At 39.4% G+C, this 19,949-nt stretch overlaps 1 protein-coding gene across 2 annotated transcripts in view; it reads left to right on the top strand.

Annotated features, from left to right (window-relative positions):
- The window catches only part of LOC127629927 (rho GTPase-activating protein 35-like), a 117,157-nt gene that overhangs the window by 73,142 nt on the left and 24,066 nt on the right, over positions 1-19,949 (top strand). For both annotated transcript variants that reach the window (XM_052107243.1, XM_052107241.1), the window contains exon 3: positions 17,580-17,724. In XM_052107243.1, the coding sequence (XP_051963203.1) occupies positions 17,580-17,724 (145 nt within the window). The remainder of the gene's footprint in view (positions 1-17,579; positions 17,725-19,949) is intronic.

The raw sequence follows: 19,949 nt of genomic DNA, 5'->3' as shown, positions 1-19,949 counted from the left end.
ATGAAGAAATTGTTAATATATAAGAAAGAAGTAAATAACAGGACACACTGTAGTCCAGCAACAATGGATGGCATGTCCATATTAGCAATCGCATTTACTCAAAAAATACAGAATCAAACCAATTGTACATACAGTGATAGTGAATAATGCATTTATTTATAGCACACGTGAAGCAGTTTTACATTGGGCTGCATCCAAAAACGTAGGCAGTTGACTTGCTGCCTAATCATTTAACTAACATCTGAATAAAACTCTTAAGGAAACTGGTCTTCGAACAGTTTGAAAATCACCTTATTTTCATCATACTTCCGTATAGAGCTTCCAGAGGCAGCGTTTTCCTGGTTTCAGATGCAGGCCTGAATTTGCACTCTCGTGTTCGTGGCCTGGTTGTTTTAGAAGCATGCGTTCCAGTAGCTGGTCAAATAAATAAAGTGAAGCTTTCAACCAGAGTATTGAGTTAACATACCATCCTCCATTGTGGACTCCAGCCGTGGCTGAACCAATCTCTGGTTGAACTGTCTAACCAACCAGTGATCTGCAGGATTTTTACGTCACATTTAGTATCGGCTCGCTTGGAACCTCGAACGAGGTGGTACTAAAAAAGGTACCAGGTACTATCCACAGTGGAAAACCCCCAATAAGTGAGCAGAGACGAGTCAAGTTGTACCGTGCAGTGGAAAAGCCCCATTAGAAGACGTGCTTCAGAGGAAGATTTATGAGTGCTCCACAGGATGCTGGATCTGTTGAAGTTGTGTGAGGTTGGTTTATTACATCTGTTTTTATGAGATATGTGCATATTTGCAGACAGTATATGATATTAGTTTTATAGATATTTGCCTTTTAATCATTAGACAAGACAGTTAAAATTCCTTCAGTACTTCAATACCTTGACTTGAACTTTGGAGGTATACTTGGGGTCATTGTCCATTTGGAAGACTCGTTTGCGACCAGGCTTTAACTTCCTGGCTGATTTCTTGAGATGTTGTTTCAATATGTCTACATAATTTTCCTTCCTCATGATGACATATATTTTGTGAAGTGCAATCAGCAAAGCACCCCACAAACATGATGCTGCCACCCCATGCTTCACCGTTGGTGTTCTTTGGCTTGCAAGCGTCACCCTTTTTCCTCCAAACATAACAATTTGTCATTATGGCCAACCAAACAGTTGAATTTTTGTTTCATTAGACCAGAGGACATTTCTTCAAAAAGTAAGATCTTTGTCCCCATGTGCACTTGCAAGCTGTAGTCTGGCTTTTTATTGCAGTTTTGTAGCAGTGGTTTCTTCCTTGCTGAGCAGCCTTTCAGGTTTTGTCGATATAGGACTCGTTTTACTGTGGATATAGATACTTGTCTACCCGTTTCCTCTTGCATCTTCACACGGTCCTTTGCTGTTCTGGGATTGATTTGCACTTTTTGCACCAAACTATGTTCATCTCAGTTAACTTTGTGTATGTAAACTTCTGATCCACTGGAATTGTGTCAATTAAATGTGAAACAATCTGCCTGTTAACAATTTTTGGAAAAATTAATTGTCATGCACAAAGTAGATGTCCAAAATGACTTGCCAAAACTATAGTTTACTAAGGTTAAATTTGTGGAGTGGTTAAATTAGTTTAATGACAACTGTATATTGGTTGACTGCTAGAAATTAATCCATTAGTTTGCAATGCTGCTAATGGTTGTTTATAAAGTAACTTAATCCACCCAATAAAAGTGTTCCCAAACTCATATATTTCCAAAATCTTAAAAAGATTTCCCATTCCACCCTATCAAACGCCTTCTCGGCATCAAATGAGATGGCAGAGATCGGGGTCTGATCATTTGCTACTGACCATGTAATATTTATAAAACATCTAATATTATCAGAAGAACTACAACCACAACTTGATCTATATGTATAATAGATGTAATTACCTAATCGATTAGCCAGAATTTAAGACAATATTTTTAAGAATGATCAGGGCTTGTATCATGGTTGACGTGAAGTTCATTTTACTTTAATGACTCTGTCTAAACTTCTAACATAAGTGGAGCCAGTTCTGTGACTTAAGATCTAAAACATTCTGCTGTAAAACCATCTGACCCTGGTGACTTTCTTGTTGGAAAAGTTTTAATTACCTCAACAAGCTCCTCCAAAGTAATATCTGAGTCAAGAGAGGTTTTTTTTTTTGATCACTCATCAATTTAGGAAGTTCTAATGGCTTTACGAAGTTGCTAATATCCTTATCAGTAGACAAAGATGTGGAGCTATAAAGATCGAAATATAATTCTTTATTAAGGCTTTATTAATATATGTGGCAGAAGTAAATATATTGTTCCAGAAGACTTCACTGAAGGAATGGTGGGGAAAAAAAATCTCTCTCTGTTTTATGTATCTGGCAAGTGGTTTTCCTGCTTTGTCCCCCGACTCAAAATATGTCTGTCTTGCCCTAAGTAACCAAAACTCAACCAGACTAGTATTGTATCAATATTTTAGCTGGGTCAACTCTCTAAGACCATTGGATGACATTCTGTGCGCTTCAGCTCTGTTTCAGCACTTTTAATACCCCCCCCTTTTTTTTTTTTTTCTTCAATTCTATGAATTCTGGTTCTTTGAGATATATATATATACATATACACAGTGGGTACGGAAAGTATTCAGACCCCCTTAAATTTTTCACTCTTTGTTATATTGCAGCCATTTGCTAAAATCATTTAAGTTCATTTTTTGTCCTCATTATTGTACACACAGCACCCCATATTGACAGAAAAACACAGAATTGTTGACATTTTTCACATTTATTAAAAAAGAAAAACAGAAATATCACATGGTCCTAAGTATTCAGACCCTTTGCTGTGACACTCATATATTTAACTCAGGTGCTGTCCATTTATTATGATCATCCTTGAGATGGTTCTACACCTTCACTTGAGTCCAGCTGTGTTTGATTATACTGATTGGACTTGATTAGGAAAGCCACACACCTGTCTATATAAGACCTTACAGCTCACAGTGCATGTCAGAGCAAATGAGAATCATGAGGTCAAAGGAACTGCCTGAAGAGCTCAGAGACAGAATTGTGGCAAGGCACAGATCTGGCCTTGGTTACAAAAAAAATTCTGCTGCCCTTAAGGTTCATAAGGGCACAGTGGCCTCCATAATCCTTAAATGGAAGACGTTTGGGACGACCAGAACCCTTCCTAGAGCTGGCCGTCCGGCCAAACTGAGCTATCGGGGGAGAAGAGCCTTGGTGAGAGAGGTAAAGAAGAACCCAAAGATCACTGTGGCTGAGCTCCAGAGATGCAGTCGGGAGATGGGAGAAAGTTGTAGTAAGTCAACCATCACTGCAGCCATCCACCAGTCGGGGCTTTATGGCAGAGTGGCCTGACGGAAGCCTCTCCTCAGTGCAAGACACATGAAAGCCTGCATGGAGTTTGCTAAAAAACACCTGAAGGACTCCAAGATGGTGATAAATAAGATTCTCTGGTCTGATGAGACCAAAATAGAACTTTTTGGCCTTAATTCTAAGCGGTATGTGTGGAGAAAACCAGGCACTGCTCATCACCTGTCCAGTACAGTCTCAACAGTGAAGCATGGTGGTGGCAGCATCATGCTGTGGGGGGTGTTTTTCAGCTGCAGGGACAGGACGACAGGTTGCAATCGAGGGAAAGATGAATGCGGCCAAGTACAGGGATATCCTGGACGAAAACCTTCTCCAGAGTGCTCTGGACCTCAGACTGGGCCGAAGGTTCACCTTCCAACAAGACAATGACCCTAAGCACACCGCTAAAATAACGAAGGAGTGGCTTCACAACAACTCCATGACTGTTCTTGAATGGCCCAGCCAGAGCCCTAACTTAAACCCAATTGAGCATCTCTGGAGAGACCTGAAAATGGCTGTCCACCAACGTTTACCATCCAACCTGACAGAACTGGAGAGGATCTGCAAGGAGGAGTGGCAGAGGTTACCCAAATCCAGATGTGAAAAACTTGTTGCATCTTTCCCAAAAAGACTCATGGCTGTATTAGATCAAAAGGGTGCTTCTACTAAATACTGAACAAAGGGTCTGAATACTTAGGACCATGTGATATTTCAGTTTTTCTTTTTTAATAAATGTGAAAAAATGTCAACAATTCTGTGTTTTTCTGTCAATATGGGGTGCTGTGTGTACAATAATGAGGAAAAAAAATGAACTTAAATAATTTTAGCAAATGGCTGCAATATAACAGAGTGAAAAATTTAAGGGGTCTGAATACTTTCCGTACCCACAGTGTATGTATATATATATATATATATATATATATATATCTGGGTGGTGGTGGACAAGTCTCAGTTGCCTCATGTGGCTCATTGTGCATGACACCGCAGAGTCTCACAGCATGTGGAGGCTCATGCTACACTCCGGGATCCACGCACAACTTACCATGTGCCCCATTGACAGCGAGAACCACTAATCGTGACCACGAGGAGGTTACTTCATGTGACTATACCCTACCTAGCAACCGGGCCAAATGTATGGCTTAGGAGACTTGGCTGGAGTCCCTAAGCACACCCTGGATTCTAACTCGTGACTCCAGGGGTGGTAGTCAGCGTCAATACTCGCTGAGCTACCCAGGCCCATGCTTTGATCTTTTTAATGAATGAGGCCTATTGTATGATCTTCCCCTTAAAAACTGCCTTAAGCGCCTCCCATGCCGCGCCCACAGAGGACATTGTGGATCAGTTGGTTTCTTCATAAACATTGACTTCTGTCTTTAACATTTGTTAAAATGCAGGGTCTTGAAGAAGGGATGTATTAAAGCGCCATCTATATGATTTGTTTTTCTAAACACACCAAAGCATGATTTGGAACTAAAATGTTCCCAATTGAGCAGTCAGTGGTAGATGTTGTTATATATATATATAAAATATATAAAAATCTGTTCTAGAGTAAATCGTATGAACTGATAAAAAAAATTTGTAGTTCTTACTAAGGGCAAAATTATGCCAACAATACATTGTTTGTTGTTTTTGTTGTTGTTTTGTTAGTCACAATATACATATTCTGATGTTTTTTTTTAATATATTTCTTAGTCTTTTATTCAATCAATTATGAACATTTTTGTATTCAGATACAGAAAACTAAAGAACTTTGCCTGTTGAATATTAAAAACAAATGAACAAACAAAAAATCTGGATCTCCATGTCTGCCATGCGAATCACCTGCTCCTGCTCCTCTCCAGACTGGATCTCTTCTCTTCACTTTCCCTAATTGAAGATTCAATTATTTGACCTATCAGCATTCATATTTTGTATTGTTCTTACTTAGATTTTACTTCGATTAAACTGTAACGGTATTAATGAGAGAAGTGACAGCGACTGGGTGAAGCAATACCTCTAATGTTGGGGCTATACTCTGTTGTAGCAATCCTAAGACACTGATCAAGATGCACACTGGACGGTCTGTTTCTATCCTGGTTCTTAATGATTTTCATTATAGAAAACGATGACTCACAGATGTAAGTGGAGGGGAACATTTAAAGTAGAAACATTGCAATGATTCTGCTGTTCTTGAATTTAGCTTGAGAAACCACTTTTGTCTAAAAGTTGCTCACCACTAGCCTCCTTGTGTTGCTCTCTGAGCAAATCAGACTTTGACATTTCCAAAATCTCCTGCTGCAAAAATGCTTCATCTAAGGATGAAACCAGGCATTTGGCCTCAACAGTCCATTGCCCAACTGCTGAGACTGAAAATGGCTGTCTTAGGAAGAGAAGTAGTTCACTTGACAGGTTAAAGCTCTCATACTGCATTAGTGGGTCCTCTTGCATCTGGTGTTTCTCGCAATGCTGTTGCAAATGCGGAAAGTGTAGCTTTCTCCTTTATTTTGAAGTTCATTTTGAAGTTCACACACTCTATCCAGCACTTAGCCCTTGCTCAGCCATCGGACATCGTTGTGCAGCAAAAGAACATGCCATTCTGCTAACATTTCCTCCAGCAAGGCTCAGAAAAGGCGATGTTGCAGACCAGAACTCGCGCAAATAAAGTATACCAGCCTCATCGCAGGGTCCATTGTCTCTTTCATTTTTCCGGACAGTTTAGCGCACAACACTGATTTATGAATTATGCAGAGAAATGCTATGAGTGTTGGGTTAACAGCAGCTAGCCTGCTTATCAGACTTCTGTGATGTCTAACCATTGATGGAGCCCCGTCAGTGACAACTGACACAACTTTGTTTAAATCCAATCCATTCTTTTCAAAGAACTGCATCAGTTCATTAAAAATTATTTCTCCGGTTGCTCGTCCCTGTACTGACAGCAAACAAAGCAGCTCTTCACGGCTCTTCACAAACTTCATCCCATCAAAAAATCTGACGAACACTGATGTTGGTTCAATGTCAGTTCGGTCGCAAGACGAGTCTATTGCAAGTGACATGATTTCTGCTTTCTTTATGTCGGATAAAAGATTGGACAGACACTCATCCGCCAATGACACTCTGATTCTTTTTGCAGTGAAATCGGATAATGCACCTTCTGTAATAGCTCCATGACCATTTTCTTCGTTTTGTCATCAGGATTTAAAACTTCCTCCAAGTCAATTGCACAGGTTTTAATTAATTCAGCATCCATTTAATTAATTCAGCTTTTTGGCCTTTGCCAGGTTACAAGCCACACCTAAGGATGCTGTGGTGGCATTCTCCTGAATGGATGTGATTTTGTGAATAACCGCAACCATTTGCGGCTCTCAGAATGTTATGGATAATAGCAGATAAAATTGCTGTGCAATGCTTTGAAATGTAATTTGATGTGGCCCACGGGCCGCCTATTAAGGAACCCTGCTCTAAAGGGTGTACACCCTTTTCATCACTATGATCAAGGACTGGATCCATTAAAAGATTGAAGTCTCCACCCAAAACCATATCATGAAGTATCCCAGCAGCTTGTAGTTTCCCCTCAAGATCTATGAAATAGTTCCGATCATCAGCATTGAGTGCATAAATATTAGCCAAAATAAGGTTTAGCCCCTCTATTTCAGCCAAAACAATAATGACTCTTCCTATATTATCTTTGATCTGTTTGAGACATTTGAATTTTAATTGCTTAATGTGATTACTCCCCTGCCCTTACTCGAACCAGCCCTGCAAAACACATGCCGACCTCATGCCCTACCAAGTTTTTCAGCTTTCTGTGAAGAAAGGTGTTTCTTGAAGGAACACTACCATATTTTTTACGCTTAATGAAGGATACAACTTAACTTTTTTATAGGGTGCCCCAGCCCATTAACATTCCACATGGAGAGAAACATTTTACCTATTTTAATGTGACATATTGACATGTGAAGATAATGTACCCAAGGCAAAATTATTTAGACCACTTTCCAATATTGAAGTAACAATAAAATCCTGAAAAACCCACAGAACAGGAAAAAAATTTGCTTCAACCCCATGCAATAACTGGCATCCATCCCCTGGTCCATGCACACCCACGAGATTTTCCGCAACACTATTGCTAACGGATTGCTCAAGTCCGGTGTTTTTTTCCTTCTCATTTTGTTCTGTGTTTTGTTTTTAACATAAACCGTGCCATTAAAGTGCACAAAAATTTATTTCAGAAAATAAGCCCCAGTAAATAATTACATTGAACCCACAAAATTTTACAAATTAACTCAACAATAAGTCAATAATAGAAGAAAAAAAAATTGTATATCGAGAGTCAGTGGGCAGCCAACAGAATAGCATAACCTCTCAGGCTGCATCAGTAAAATGCATGATTTGTAGTCCGTATTAACCGAGAGCAGGCAGAATTACCCACTCAAACCATTGATTTAATGAAGGCCATAAGGGGGCCTGGGTAGCTCAGCGAGTAAAGATGCTGACTACCACCCCTGGAGTCTCGAGGTCGAATCCAGGGCGTGCTGAGTGACTCCAGCCAGGTCTCTTAAGCAACCAAATTGGCGCGGGTTGCTAGGGAGGGTAGAGTCACATGGGGTAATCTCACTCCCGGTGGGGCACGTGGTGTGTTGTATGTGGATGCTGCGGAGAATGGCATGAAGCCTCGTCTCCACGGTAACGCGCTCAATCCATGTGATAAAATACGTGGATTGACTGTCTCAGACGGGGAGGCAACTGAGATTTGTCCACTGCCACCTGGATTGAGGCGAGTCACTATGCCACCAGGAGGATTTATTGCGCATTGGGAATTGGGGAGGAGAAACAAATTAAGGTCATAGATTGGCGTGGGCATTTAAAATTCTTGGGACCACCCTTTGTGACTGTAATGAGATCTTAGTTCAAGGTCATTTTATTCTTCTCCTTAAACACACAATCGACGTAACCGTCGATAACAATGAAATCATTTTTAAATAAATGAAAGCACTCTAAATAATAATCTCTCTCTCGGTTCAGTGCTGTTGTGCTCTCTGGTCACTCTCTCTCCACTTACTCTCTGGCGTCACTTTTGGTCTCCCTCCACATCACTGTAATGGGAGACAGGTGTTAGGGTGTTAATCATTGTGAACCAGGTGACGAGGCTTACTGCTCTTTCTCTTGACTCCAGTAACTCGTCCCGTTTTTCAACATCGTCCATTCTTGTGATCAGGGTGGAAATTTTGCCTTCATAGATGTGATCGTTCAGTGTATTTCTACGAGGTCCTCCCAAGTCAGTTCAGATATTCGTCAGCAATGTACCTACTTCACGAAGCTCACTACCATCATCGACTGGACCTCCACCATCCTGATCCTGCGAGGCGTCCTATTAGTGAGAAAAAAAATGCTTTTTAATGTTCCCACAAGCCGACGATTTCGATTTTCTTTGACATCCTGCCCTCCCATATTAGTTTAGAAAACAAAACTATTAAAACTATTGCTTAAAAGGATTATTTTTAGCAATGTTTAAGTGGAGCTCGCCTTTTAGCGACCAACCTTCGCACAGTGTCACGTTACTCTGTTGTCATAATATTAAAAAAAACAACAACATTTAACTGTCCCTAGATGTTATTATAAACTCAGGCTAATAGAAGGAAGTTGGTGTAATCACTTGGAAAAATATATGATAAAATTAGTAGAATTTATAGTTATTTCAAACAATGGTTAATGTAACATTACATTATTTGGATCTGGTTTCGACCAATAATCATTCTGATTATTCACTAGGGAATACTAATATGTCAGTCACTCCAATAATATGCTGTGTTAACACAAGCAGCAATTTCAGTGGCTACTGTTCTCAGAGTATGTGACAGCCCAAGTGTGGATGGAGAGACATCAATGCTCCTCATTGCACAGAAGTGTGTATTTGACTTCACTGGGGTTAGAATGGGGCCATTGGGTTAAATCACCTTGCATGCATTAATTACCCCAGGGGTTTGTACTTGTTTAAGTTCTGTTCAGCAAAGACTGTCTCTTTCTGATGTTAAGAGTTAGAATAAGCCTTTCCTGTTTCTATGCCATCTGCATTATCTTTCCCTGTAGACTGTTGGACAGAAAGGCCGGAAATGTTCGCTGAGCCTTTTAAAATGTCCCCGGTCAACAAGTGGAATGTTTTTTAAATTCCTGCTTCACATTTTTCTTTTCTAATGCCCCTGTTAACATTGCATGAGCAAGTGAAGAGAGGCCGCATGGTAGAGATACCAGGGCGACTAGTCTCACATAGCCAGACCTTTGACTATACGGCAAAAGACCTGGTCTAGACTGCAGCTTACTCTGGCCTAGAAAACACAAATTTCAACAGGGAATGCCATGTAACATCTTTAAAAGATTTGATGTCACTAACCTGACAAACAACTAAAAGACTATTGGTGTGACATCTGAGGCTGAGATTACAAGGGCACTGTCGAGTTTCCCAACACTGTATGTGCTTTGTGCATAGAGTGTGATGTTAGTGAATAACTGAAAATCAGAAACTTCAAACTTACTGCACCACTTGAGAGTCCGGTCATGCCTGAAGTTGCTAGAGTGTGGAATTGGGGGTGGAGCAACAGTCACATGAAGTATCTGGTTTGCTGGGTGTTGCCAAAGTGTACTGCTGGTGGTGTTAACGTCCCACGTCTGTGTGACCTGCATTGCAGGGTAAACGCATTACTTTTGCATAACATTGCCATGCCTGTAATACTCCCTGTGAAATGTAATTGGAGCATGGATTCTTTAATGAGGGCTTGGAGAGGGGAGGGTGGTAATTATGTAAACGTCTATTGAGAGGAGCCAGTGGGGATTTATGTGAAATCTGAAAATAAGAAAAGGAAGTGAGGACTGGGAAATGTGAGCAGTGTAAAATGAGAGAGATTGTAAAGGGGGACAAATGTAGAGCGGTTTATTATTATTTAATATTTAACTTTTACTCTTAATCAGTGTTTTTGTCTTAAGGTAAAATGGCTAAAACAAAAAAGTTATTTAAGAAGCAAAACTGTGTACTAACAAAATAAGAATTGTTTTCAGAGAATATCTTGAATATTATCTTTTTTATTAACCCATTGGCATTTTTTTGTTGTTGTAGGCATTAACCTCACTTAATTTTGTTAGAATTTTGCAGAATGTATTTGCTAATTGTATAAAAAAATAAGTGAAATTAAAGATGTATTCGCTGAAAAAGTCTAAATATGTTCTCTGACAAAAAAATAAGACAAAAATACTGAATAAGATTTGTTTTATATTGCAGTGTATGTATTAGTTACGTAATGTATTTAACCATAGTTTTGTAGAGCAGGAATAAGTAGGATTTATATAAGATAAAGTAGGAAGCTGGGATGCCTGCTAGCTGTGGAGCAGACATAGCCTGGCCTAATAAGCACCATGACTTTTTCTCTGCCTGACAGTACTGCAGACAAACTGACTGGCCAGCCGTGACTTTCTGACTGCAGCAGTGCATTATGGGAAGAGTTGTTATTTAGGGGAGTCTGAGCAGTGTGTGAAGAACTCTTAAATCTAAATTCATGCCCAATGTACCACAATGTAAAATGTCACATTGTTGAGATTAGGGATGGACATTATGTCTAAAGTAATATATCATAATATAAGTACATTTATATTACAGTAACAAAATATATCACAATATAGTTATTTGGGATGAAAATGCAAAGAAAGAGTGGTTTATTTCAATATGACTGTTGTTGGATGTTCCTGTTAAGTAAATACAAATTAAATGTCAAGCCTTTTAGACAATTAGCCAATTATCTTCTCATTGGCTAATTGGCCAATTGGAGTCAATTGGAGGTGTACCTGTGGATGTATTTTAAGGCCTACCTTCAAACTCAGTGCCTCCTTGCTTGGCATCATGGGAAAATCAAAAGAAATCTGGTTCATCCTTGGAAGCAATTTCCAAACACCTGAAGGTACCACATTCATCTCTACAAACAATAGTACGCAAGTACAAACACCATGGGACCACACAGCCATCATACCGCTCAGGTGTCTCCTAGAAATGAACATAATTTAGTGTGAAAAGTGCAAATCAATCCCAGAACCAACAGCAAAGGACCGTGTGAATATGATTGAGGAAACGGGTAGACAAGTATCTATATCCACAGTAAAACAAGACCTATATCTACATAACTTGAAAGGCTGCTCAGCAAGGAAGAAGCCAATGCTCCAAAACCACCATTAAAAAAAACGGACTACAGTTTTCAAGTGCACATGGGGACAAATATCTTACTTTTTGGAGAAATGTCCTTTGGTTTGATGAAACAAAAATTGAAACATTTGGCCGTAATGACCAATGTTATGTTTGGAGGAAAAAGGGTGAGGCTTGCAAGTCTAAGAGCACCATCCCAAGTGTGAAGCATGGGAATGGCAGCACCATGTTGTGGGGGTGCTTTGCTGCAGGAGGGACTGGTGCACCTCATAAAATAGATGGCTTCACGACAAAGGAAAATTATGTTGATATATTGAAGCAAAATCTCAAGACATGAGACAGGAAGTTAAAGCTCGGTCACAAATTGGTTTTCCAAATGGATAATGACCCCCAAGCATACCTCCAAAGTTCTGGCAAAATGGCTTGAGGACAGCAAAGTCAAGGTATTGGAGTGGCCATCACAAAGCTCTGAACTCAATCCGCTAAATAAATCCTGGGCAGAACTAAAATGGCATGTGCGCAAGGAGGCCTACAAACCTGACTTGGTTACACCAGTTCTGTCTGGAGGACTGACCATAATTCCAGCAACTTATTGTGAGAGGCTTGTGGAAGGCTACCCAAAACGTTTGACCCAATTTAAAGGCAATTCTACCAAATACTAACAAAGTGTATGCAAACCTCTGACCCACTTGAATGTGATCAAGTGGGTCAATTGTATTCTCTCTACTATTAATCTTACATTTCACATTCTTAAAATAAAGTAGTGATCCTAACTGATTTAAAACAGGGAATGTTTTCAATTATTAAATGTCAGGAATTGTGAAGTTAAAATGTATTTGGCTAAGGTGTATGCAAACTTCTGACTTCAACTTTAGTTCTGACTCTAAATTCCGATTTAAATAAGCTACATTTGAAGCCATTGTTAAAAAGCCAGTATACACACATGATGAATTCTGTAATAATGTAGTAAGTTGCAATAGTGATTGGTCAACATAAACAACTAAACTCCACTTAATAACAAGGTCTTCCTCCTCTTGATTATTTGAGACATGCCCTGCTCTATATTTTCACATTACTCCCATGTTTCTTCATTAGCTGGGTTTCCATCCACATATTATTATAAGGATTTGTGGATATTGCATAATAACTGATGTGTGGAAACACCATACATAAATAAAATAAAATCTTGTATTCACTCACTTGAGATGGATCATATTTTTATTGGATAAGAAAAACTTTGCATAAACTCTTTTTGGACATTTTCCAAATAAACTCTTATTCAATTTATTAGGAAAACAAGATCTGCATCAAATAAGCGGACCAATCATTGTATCTGAAATGCTGATCTGGTCATCCTGAAATAACAATGTCTATAAATTCCAAATCATGCAGAGTTTGCAGAGCAAATAAGTCGAATACAAACTTGAACTGTGCAGAAGAGCAGGTTTATTTGACACCTTTAAAAAATATATAATAGATCTGCATGGCAAAGACATGAGGAATGCACACACAATGCTCCCAGAACTGTGACCTTAGACAAAATTCTTTAGAGTGGTCTGCAAGCTCTAAAAGAGTATTTTATAAATTTCTCCAGAAGTGACAATTTTGTTCTTTTGAACGTTATCTGGCAAGAGTGGCAAGATGGCGCCAGTGTGGTTGTTGGCATGCCGTCGCCCCTGTCCTGAGTCTGTTCGTGTTATTTGTGTCTGTGTATGCACAAATAATTACGACCTTACTGCCCTATGATCGCCAAGCCCTTCTTAATATACAATCCTCTGTCATTGACTTGTGTGTTCGAAATCCTGGTGCAGAGCGATTTTTCTATAACCGCTTTTCTTTGCCTTTCCTCGTGGGTGTGTGCCTTGCTGCTCGCTTCATCGTAAGAGATGCCACAGAAAGAGAGGAAAACAAGGCAGTCTCTTGGTTAGGGTTAAGAGATCTCTGCGCACGTCTACAGTGGTTGTTGGTTCTGCGTTTGGCGATCTTCGTGGAGACCATGGCTGGCACAAGTACATCATCCTTCGGCGTATTTTGGTGCCCCGATACAGCTATCTACTTCCCATCCTACCAGATTCAGCATCATCTGCGTGCACTCCAATGCGACCGCAAATCATCAGAAGAGGTGCTAATCTCCAAAATATCCGATTACTGGAATACTCAAAGCCATCAAAAGCATCATCGGATGCTGCATTGCTACAAGCTGGAAATTCCTGTCTTGCTAAGATGGCTTTGGTAAATGCCACACAGCATGTTACTGGCTCTACCCATGATCATGGTCATACTCTTGATCTTGTTTTATCTTTTGGTCTTCCCATCTACAAAGATGATATTACTGAGTTTTGTCTGTCTGATCATAATCCTGTTGTTTTTAACGTTCTATAACCTCTTCTACAGCCAGACATTTCTCTGAGGCCTTCTCTGCTACTCCTGTGTTGTGCTCCAAGAAGCTATTTTATCCAAGTCTAGGCACAGAGGAGATGGTCACTTTTTAACAATACCTGTACTTGCATTTTAGACTCTGTTGCTCCTTTTAAAACTAGAAAACCTAAACTGATGGCCCAGCCTTGGTTAAACAATAACACACATGCTCTCAGACAGGAATGTAGGAAAGCAGAGTGTAAATGGAAAAAAGAAACACTGCAAGTGTCTTATGAAATCCTTAAGAATTGTCTATCTGCATACCAGCACTCTGTAAAAGATGCAAAAAAAAAACAAATATCTTTCTGATATAATCTCAAAAAAAACTTCATAATCCATAAATTCTGTTTAACATTATAAATACAGTGCTCATTCCCACTGCCTTCTCTTGTCTTTATGCTACACCTGAGACTTATGTATAATTTTTTGATTTCTTTATTGGTAAGGTTGATGCTTTACAATCTGGCATTATCACTAGTAGTAATGACCCCTCTGAACCAGTCACTTGTTCTGTTTTGTTTGATCTGTTTAATCCTAAATCTCTCACCGAGTCGGTAGATAATAGTCCAACAGATAAAGCCTACCACCTCTTCTGTTGATGTTATTCCTGCTTGGCTGTGTGTTGACTATTATGAATAACTCCTTTTATAATGGCATTGTTCCATCCTGCTTTAAGCAAGCAGTGATCCAGCCACTTCTTAAGAAGCCAAATTTGGATCCTACCAACCGCCTACCAATTTCTGGGCCATTTCTAAACTGAATTTTTTATTATTTTTTAAATCCCGGAGTAAATATTTTTTTCTCAGCTCTCTTCATTCCTATCTGAAAACAACATTTTAGATAAATTTCAGTCTGGTTTTAGAGATCATCACAGCACAGAGTCTGAACTACTCCAGGTGATGAATGATTTACTGCTCACTTTGTATACTGGTAGACCTGCAACTTTAATGTTGCTTGATCTTAGTGCTGCTTTCGAGACAGTTGATCATACTATCCTCCTAGTCTTAGTTGTGAAGTTGGTATTAAAGGCACAGCCTTAGATTGGTTTACATCTTACCTTTCAGATAGAACTCTTGAGTGTTAGGATCGGGAATTCTTCCTCTCCTTCTGCACCTTTTACTTGTGGGGTACCTCAAGGTTCCATTTTAGGCCATATTTGATTTTCTTTAAATATGCTTCCCCTGGGTTACATTTTTAGGAAATATAACATTACATATCATTGCTATGCCAATGATACCCAGCTGTATGTCTGACTTAGTTCTGATGATTCAGTTTCTGACATTTGTAAATTGTTTGATAATATTAAATGCTGGACAGCAAGAAACTTTCTCCTGCTAAATGAGAGCAAGTCTGAAATTGTTATATTTGACCTCCCTTGTGCTGTCTCTGATATCACTTGCAATCTAGCGTCCCTGTCGTTAAATGTTCACCCCTTTGCTAAAAACTTGAGTAATCTTTGACACTGCTCTACATTTTGAAGAACAAATAAGTGCTGTGGTGAATGGCAGCTTTTTCCAACTTGGGTTGATTGCTAAATTAAAACCGTTTCTCTCATTTATGGACTTGGAGATCGTTATTCATGCCTTCATCTCATCCAAACTTGTCTATTATAATGCACTGTACTGTACTGTACATGGGTCTTAGTCATTGATCTCTGTATCACTTGCAGTTAGTCCAAAATGTAGCTGCTAGGTTGCTGGCTGGAACAAGGAAGAGGTAAAGTATTTCACTTGTTGTAGTATCTCTTCACTGGTTACCAGTCCAATACAGGATTCATTTTAAGATTTTGTTATTTGGTTTTAAAGCTATTAATGGTTTAGCCCAGCGTTTCTCAACGGGGGCAGTACCGCCCCCTAGGGGGCGTTTGGACAGTGTTGGGGGGCGGTGTGAACGAGGCAGCAGAGAGGGGGCTCAGGCACAAATGGGGGCGTTACTCAGAGGTACTCAACAGGCGGCCTGCGCAAAAATCTTTTCAGCTCTTCTCCTTAGCCTATGTCTTCGTCTTGCTCGGATTACTGCTGCCACTTCACCAGGAGGATATGCCAGGAGAGCCGCTTCCTAAGTTACACATGCTTTTAAGAGGCGGAGAATTTTCAGCGCAAAATAGAAGCGCGCTTTCACCGGCTTTTTCTGTACATAATGCGGAATACATAATTAGGCGCATAATTAGTGCTCAGGGCACACACTAATGACCGTAATTAATAAAAAAAAAAAAGTGGCTGTTTTTGACGTCGTTTTTTCTTCGGTTCAGTTCAGGTGGCCGAGCTGTTGTCGTCTTTGTTCGTCATTTGAAATCAAATGACCGTTTGTAGGCTATTCAAATTTGAAGCCTAGTATATATTGCCTAATTGAGTGCGCGAACGACCGCTGCTTTTTCATTGGCCATTTAGGTTAGTTACGTTATTGTTCACGTGATTGGTTCATCTTAAAAAAATTGTGTGTGAGCCTGAATTTGTTTGAATTTCTAAATACATTTGCAATACCTTTCAAACAATCCATGTGTTTTTGCATTTTTTCCAAACACAATATTACTCAACTTGAGGCTTTTACATGTAGTTTAAATACAATAAGAAACTGTTTCAGTTTTTTTTTTTTTTACCAAAAACTCAGGTTTCAGTGTTGCAATTGTTTGGCTGTAATAGTATTTCTGAAGTGTTTTTTTTTTTTTTTTTTTTTTTTTGGGGGGCATTAAGAGCATCATGAAGAGGTCAGGGGGCGTTTGTTCAAAAAAGGTTGAGAACCACTGGTTTAGCCCCATCTTATCTCTGAGAACTCCTTAGTCATCAGTAGTCCTCTGATAAACTTCTCCTGCATACACCACGCTCATGTTTGAAGTTTAAAGGGGATCGTGACTTCTCCGTAGTTGGCCCTAGACTATGGAATAGGATACCTCCTGGACATTAGATCTGGACATGCTTCACTTTTTTAAATCATGTCTGAAGACATATCTATATTCTTTGACTTTTGTATGAATGTATATTGTATTGTTTATTGTTTTTAATGTCACTCTTGTTTTTGTTATTGTTTTATTTGCCTGTGTACAGTACATTGGTATTCACTTGTTGTTTTTAAATGTGCTCTATATATTGAACTAGACCTTTTGAATGCATGGGATGGAAACGTGGCTTTATTCGCACATTGTTTTTGTGATATTATGGTTTTTCACATATATTATATATGGAACTTGGATGGAAACATAGCTACTGTTACATGTAAATTATGTAAAACTATCCTATCCACTGAAAACCACAGAAATATCTCTAAAGCTTTAATGGTATTGCAAATTCTCTACCGGTTGACACATTTTTACTGTCTCACTGTATGTACGTCATAGAGCTTAATCCTAGTTCAAATGACTTGAACGATTTGACAGCGTTCAGAGTTATGATGTACAGAATGTGCGTAAAGAAACAAAGTGAGAGATAAAGAGCAACAGAGATGTACAGTACTAGCAAGCATTGCTCTTTGGAAAGAAAATAACTTGCATTTATAATCTCATCCAACAGAGTATATTTTCCTGTTTTGGGTTACCATGTCGCTTCATAGAGATTGTCGCTCAAGTATGTGTAAATGTGTGTTACACCTTGCTTTGCTGGAAGAGTATTTTACCAACCTGTTACTCTCCTGTCTTGCAGAAAACGCGACCAAAGGCTCGCCAGTCTTCGCTGTCTAAACCACTTGAGAGCAGCTACTTTGGAGTTCCTTTAGCCAATGTGGTCACACCTGAGCGGCCCATTCCATTCTTCATTGAAAAGTGCATCCGTTACATTGAGACTACAGGTAAGCGTCAGGTATTCAACACGCTGGAATCGCTGTGTTTTTGATGAGCCAGAATTAAAAACCATTTTAACTTGTTTGTGGGGTTTGTGGATAATTAGGACTATTTTCTATTTTGGTATGCTCAGACCCTTTCTTGTAACTTCTTGAAATTATATTTTGGTGTTATTCTATAACAGATGTGTACAGTTTGACTGGGCCAGATGGCTTATGTATGAACAAAGTAGTGATGAATTTTTAAATAATGAATTTAGCTAGATGTTAATATTAACCATAACCTGACCACTAGCCCTAACCCTAACTGTACCCCTAGCCTTAAATCTCACAGTAGTTTAACATTTAGACTATGCATGTACCAGGGTGGTCGACTTATCCACTAGTCGTCCAACAACTGACTAGTCGATTTGTGGGGTCGACGACTAAAATTCTTTTTTTTTTACTGGTGGTGGTTTAAATGGGAGGGACAAATCTAAAATGAATTAAGAGAGACGCTTGGAGAGCATTTTTGCAGGATGATAAATTGCTGTGCTGAACAGTGAATAACAGTCAGCACAGTAAAACCCTCTGCAAGAAGTTTTGTCACTTTAATGCTTTAGATTAGTCTTTATATGGGCTGCTGTTACTGCAATCAAAACGCTGCATAAAGAATACATTTCAAGACGGTTTCTGTTGGACATTAAATCCTATGCTTTATCACATTTCTTGGCACTATGTTGTGTTGACAAATTGTGGTTGTCTTCAAGTTTGATTTCGAATTTATGCCACTTGCTGAAGAGTAATTGTTGCATTACATTGGTTTAAATTTTTGCCATCCTGTCTCTTTGATAAGAAGGCATATGCAAAGCATATACTCTCCTTTCCCTGCTGTCCTCAGATCCCTTTATTCTGACAGAGTGAGGGTGGTCTTGGGTCAACTTCATGCTTTTGCACTTTACGTATTCTCTCTTTATCTCTCTCTTTTGAATTTCTATCCTATTATATGCCCATTCGGTATAATAAAATGGAAAATGTGAATAGTTAATATATTCAATAGTTACATTTTCATAATCCCTCAAAGCTCAGTGTGTAAAGATACTCAAAACAAGTGGTTTTCAACTGATTTAGCTTCAGCACCTAGAATTTAAACTGGACATATATACAGTGCATTCATAAAGTATTCAGACCCCTTCATTTTTTCCTCGTTTTATGTTGCAGCCATATGCTAAAATGCTTTAAATTATTGTATTTATTTTTTCACATCAATCTACACTCCATACCCCATAATGACAAAGCAAAAACCAGATTTTTTTTTGTGGAAAAGTTATTAAAAAAAATAATTTATCACATTGACACAAGTATTTAGACCCTTAAATCATTACTAAGTTGAAGCACCTTTGGCAGTGATTATAGCCTCAAGTGTTTTTGGGTATTTTGTGACAAGCTTTGCACACCTGGATTTGGGGATTTTCTGCCATTCTTCTCTGCTCATTGTCTCAAGCTCTGGCAGGTTAGATGGGACCGTCAGTGGACAGCCATTTTTAAGTCCGGGCTCTGGCTGAATGTTTTTGGCAAAATTCTGAGTTAATTCTAGAGACTGTTGTTTGTGAAAATCCCAGGAGATCAGCAGTTACAGAAATACTCAAACCAGCCATCTGGCACCAACAATCTTTGATGCAATTATCTAATCAGCCAATCATATGGCAGCAGTGCAGTGTATAAACTCCACTACTTAGTAGGACCTCGTGGTGGCACTGTTACTCACCTCAATCCGGGTGGTGGAGGACAAGTCTTCGCTTCTGACATCTATCCATTCATCTTATGTGTGCATGACACCGTGGAGACTCCCAGCATGTGGCAGATCATGCTACTTTCCGCGATCCACGCACAAATTACCACGTGCCCCATTGAGAGCGAGAACCACTAATCGCTACCACGTGGAGGTTACCCCATGTGACTCTACCCTCCCTTGCAACCGGGCCAATTTGGTTGCTTAGGAGACCTGGCTGGAGTCACTGGATTCGAACGCGTGACTCCAGGGGTGGTCAAAAAAAATGTCAAAGTTTCGGGGGCTTTTGGGGCACTTAAAATGCTCAAAAATTCATGAAATTCTGCACACGCGTCAGAGTCATTGGCCATTAGGGCCTGGCAAAAGTTCATACATGGGCATATAGAGGGGGGCTCTGTAACGGCACCTAGTAGACGGGCATGGGATCTTTGTCCTTTTTTAAGAGTCAGACTGATCCGGGCTT

Source organism: Xyrauchen texanus, chromosome 36 (assembly GCF_025860055.1).
Source record: "Xyrauchen texanus isolate HMW12.3.18 chromosome 36, RBS_HiC_50CHRs, whole genome shotgun sequence".
NCBI classification, from domain to species: domain Eukaryota; kingdom Metazoa; phylum Chordata; class Actinopteri; order Cypriniformes; family Catostomidae; genus Xyrauchen; species Xyrauchen texanus.
The sequence above is the reverse complement of the archived record's forward strand: the minus strand, read 5'-3'. Positions and strand labels throughout refer to the sequence as shown.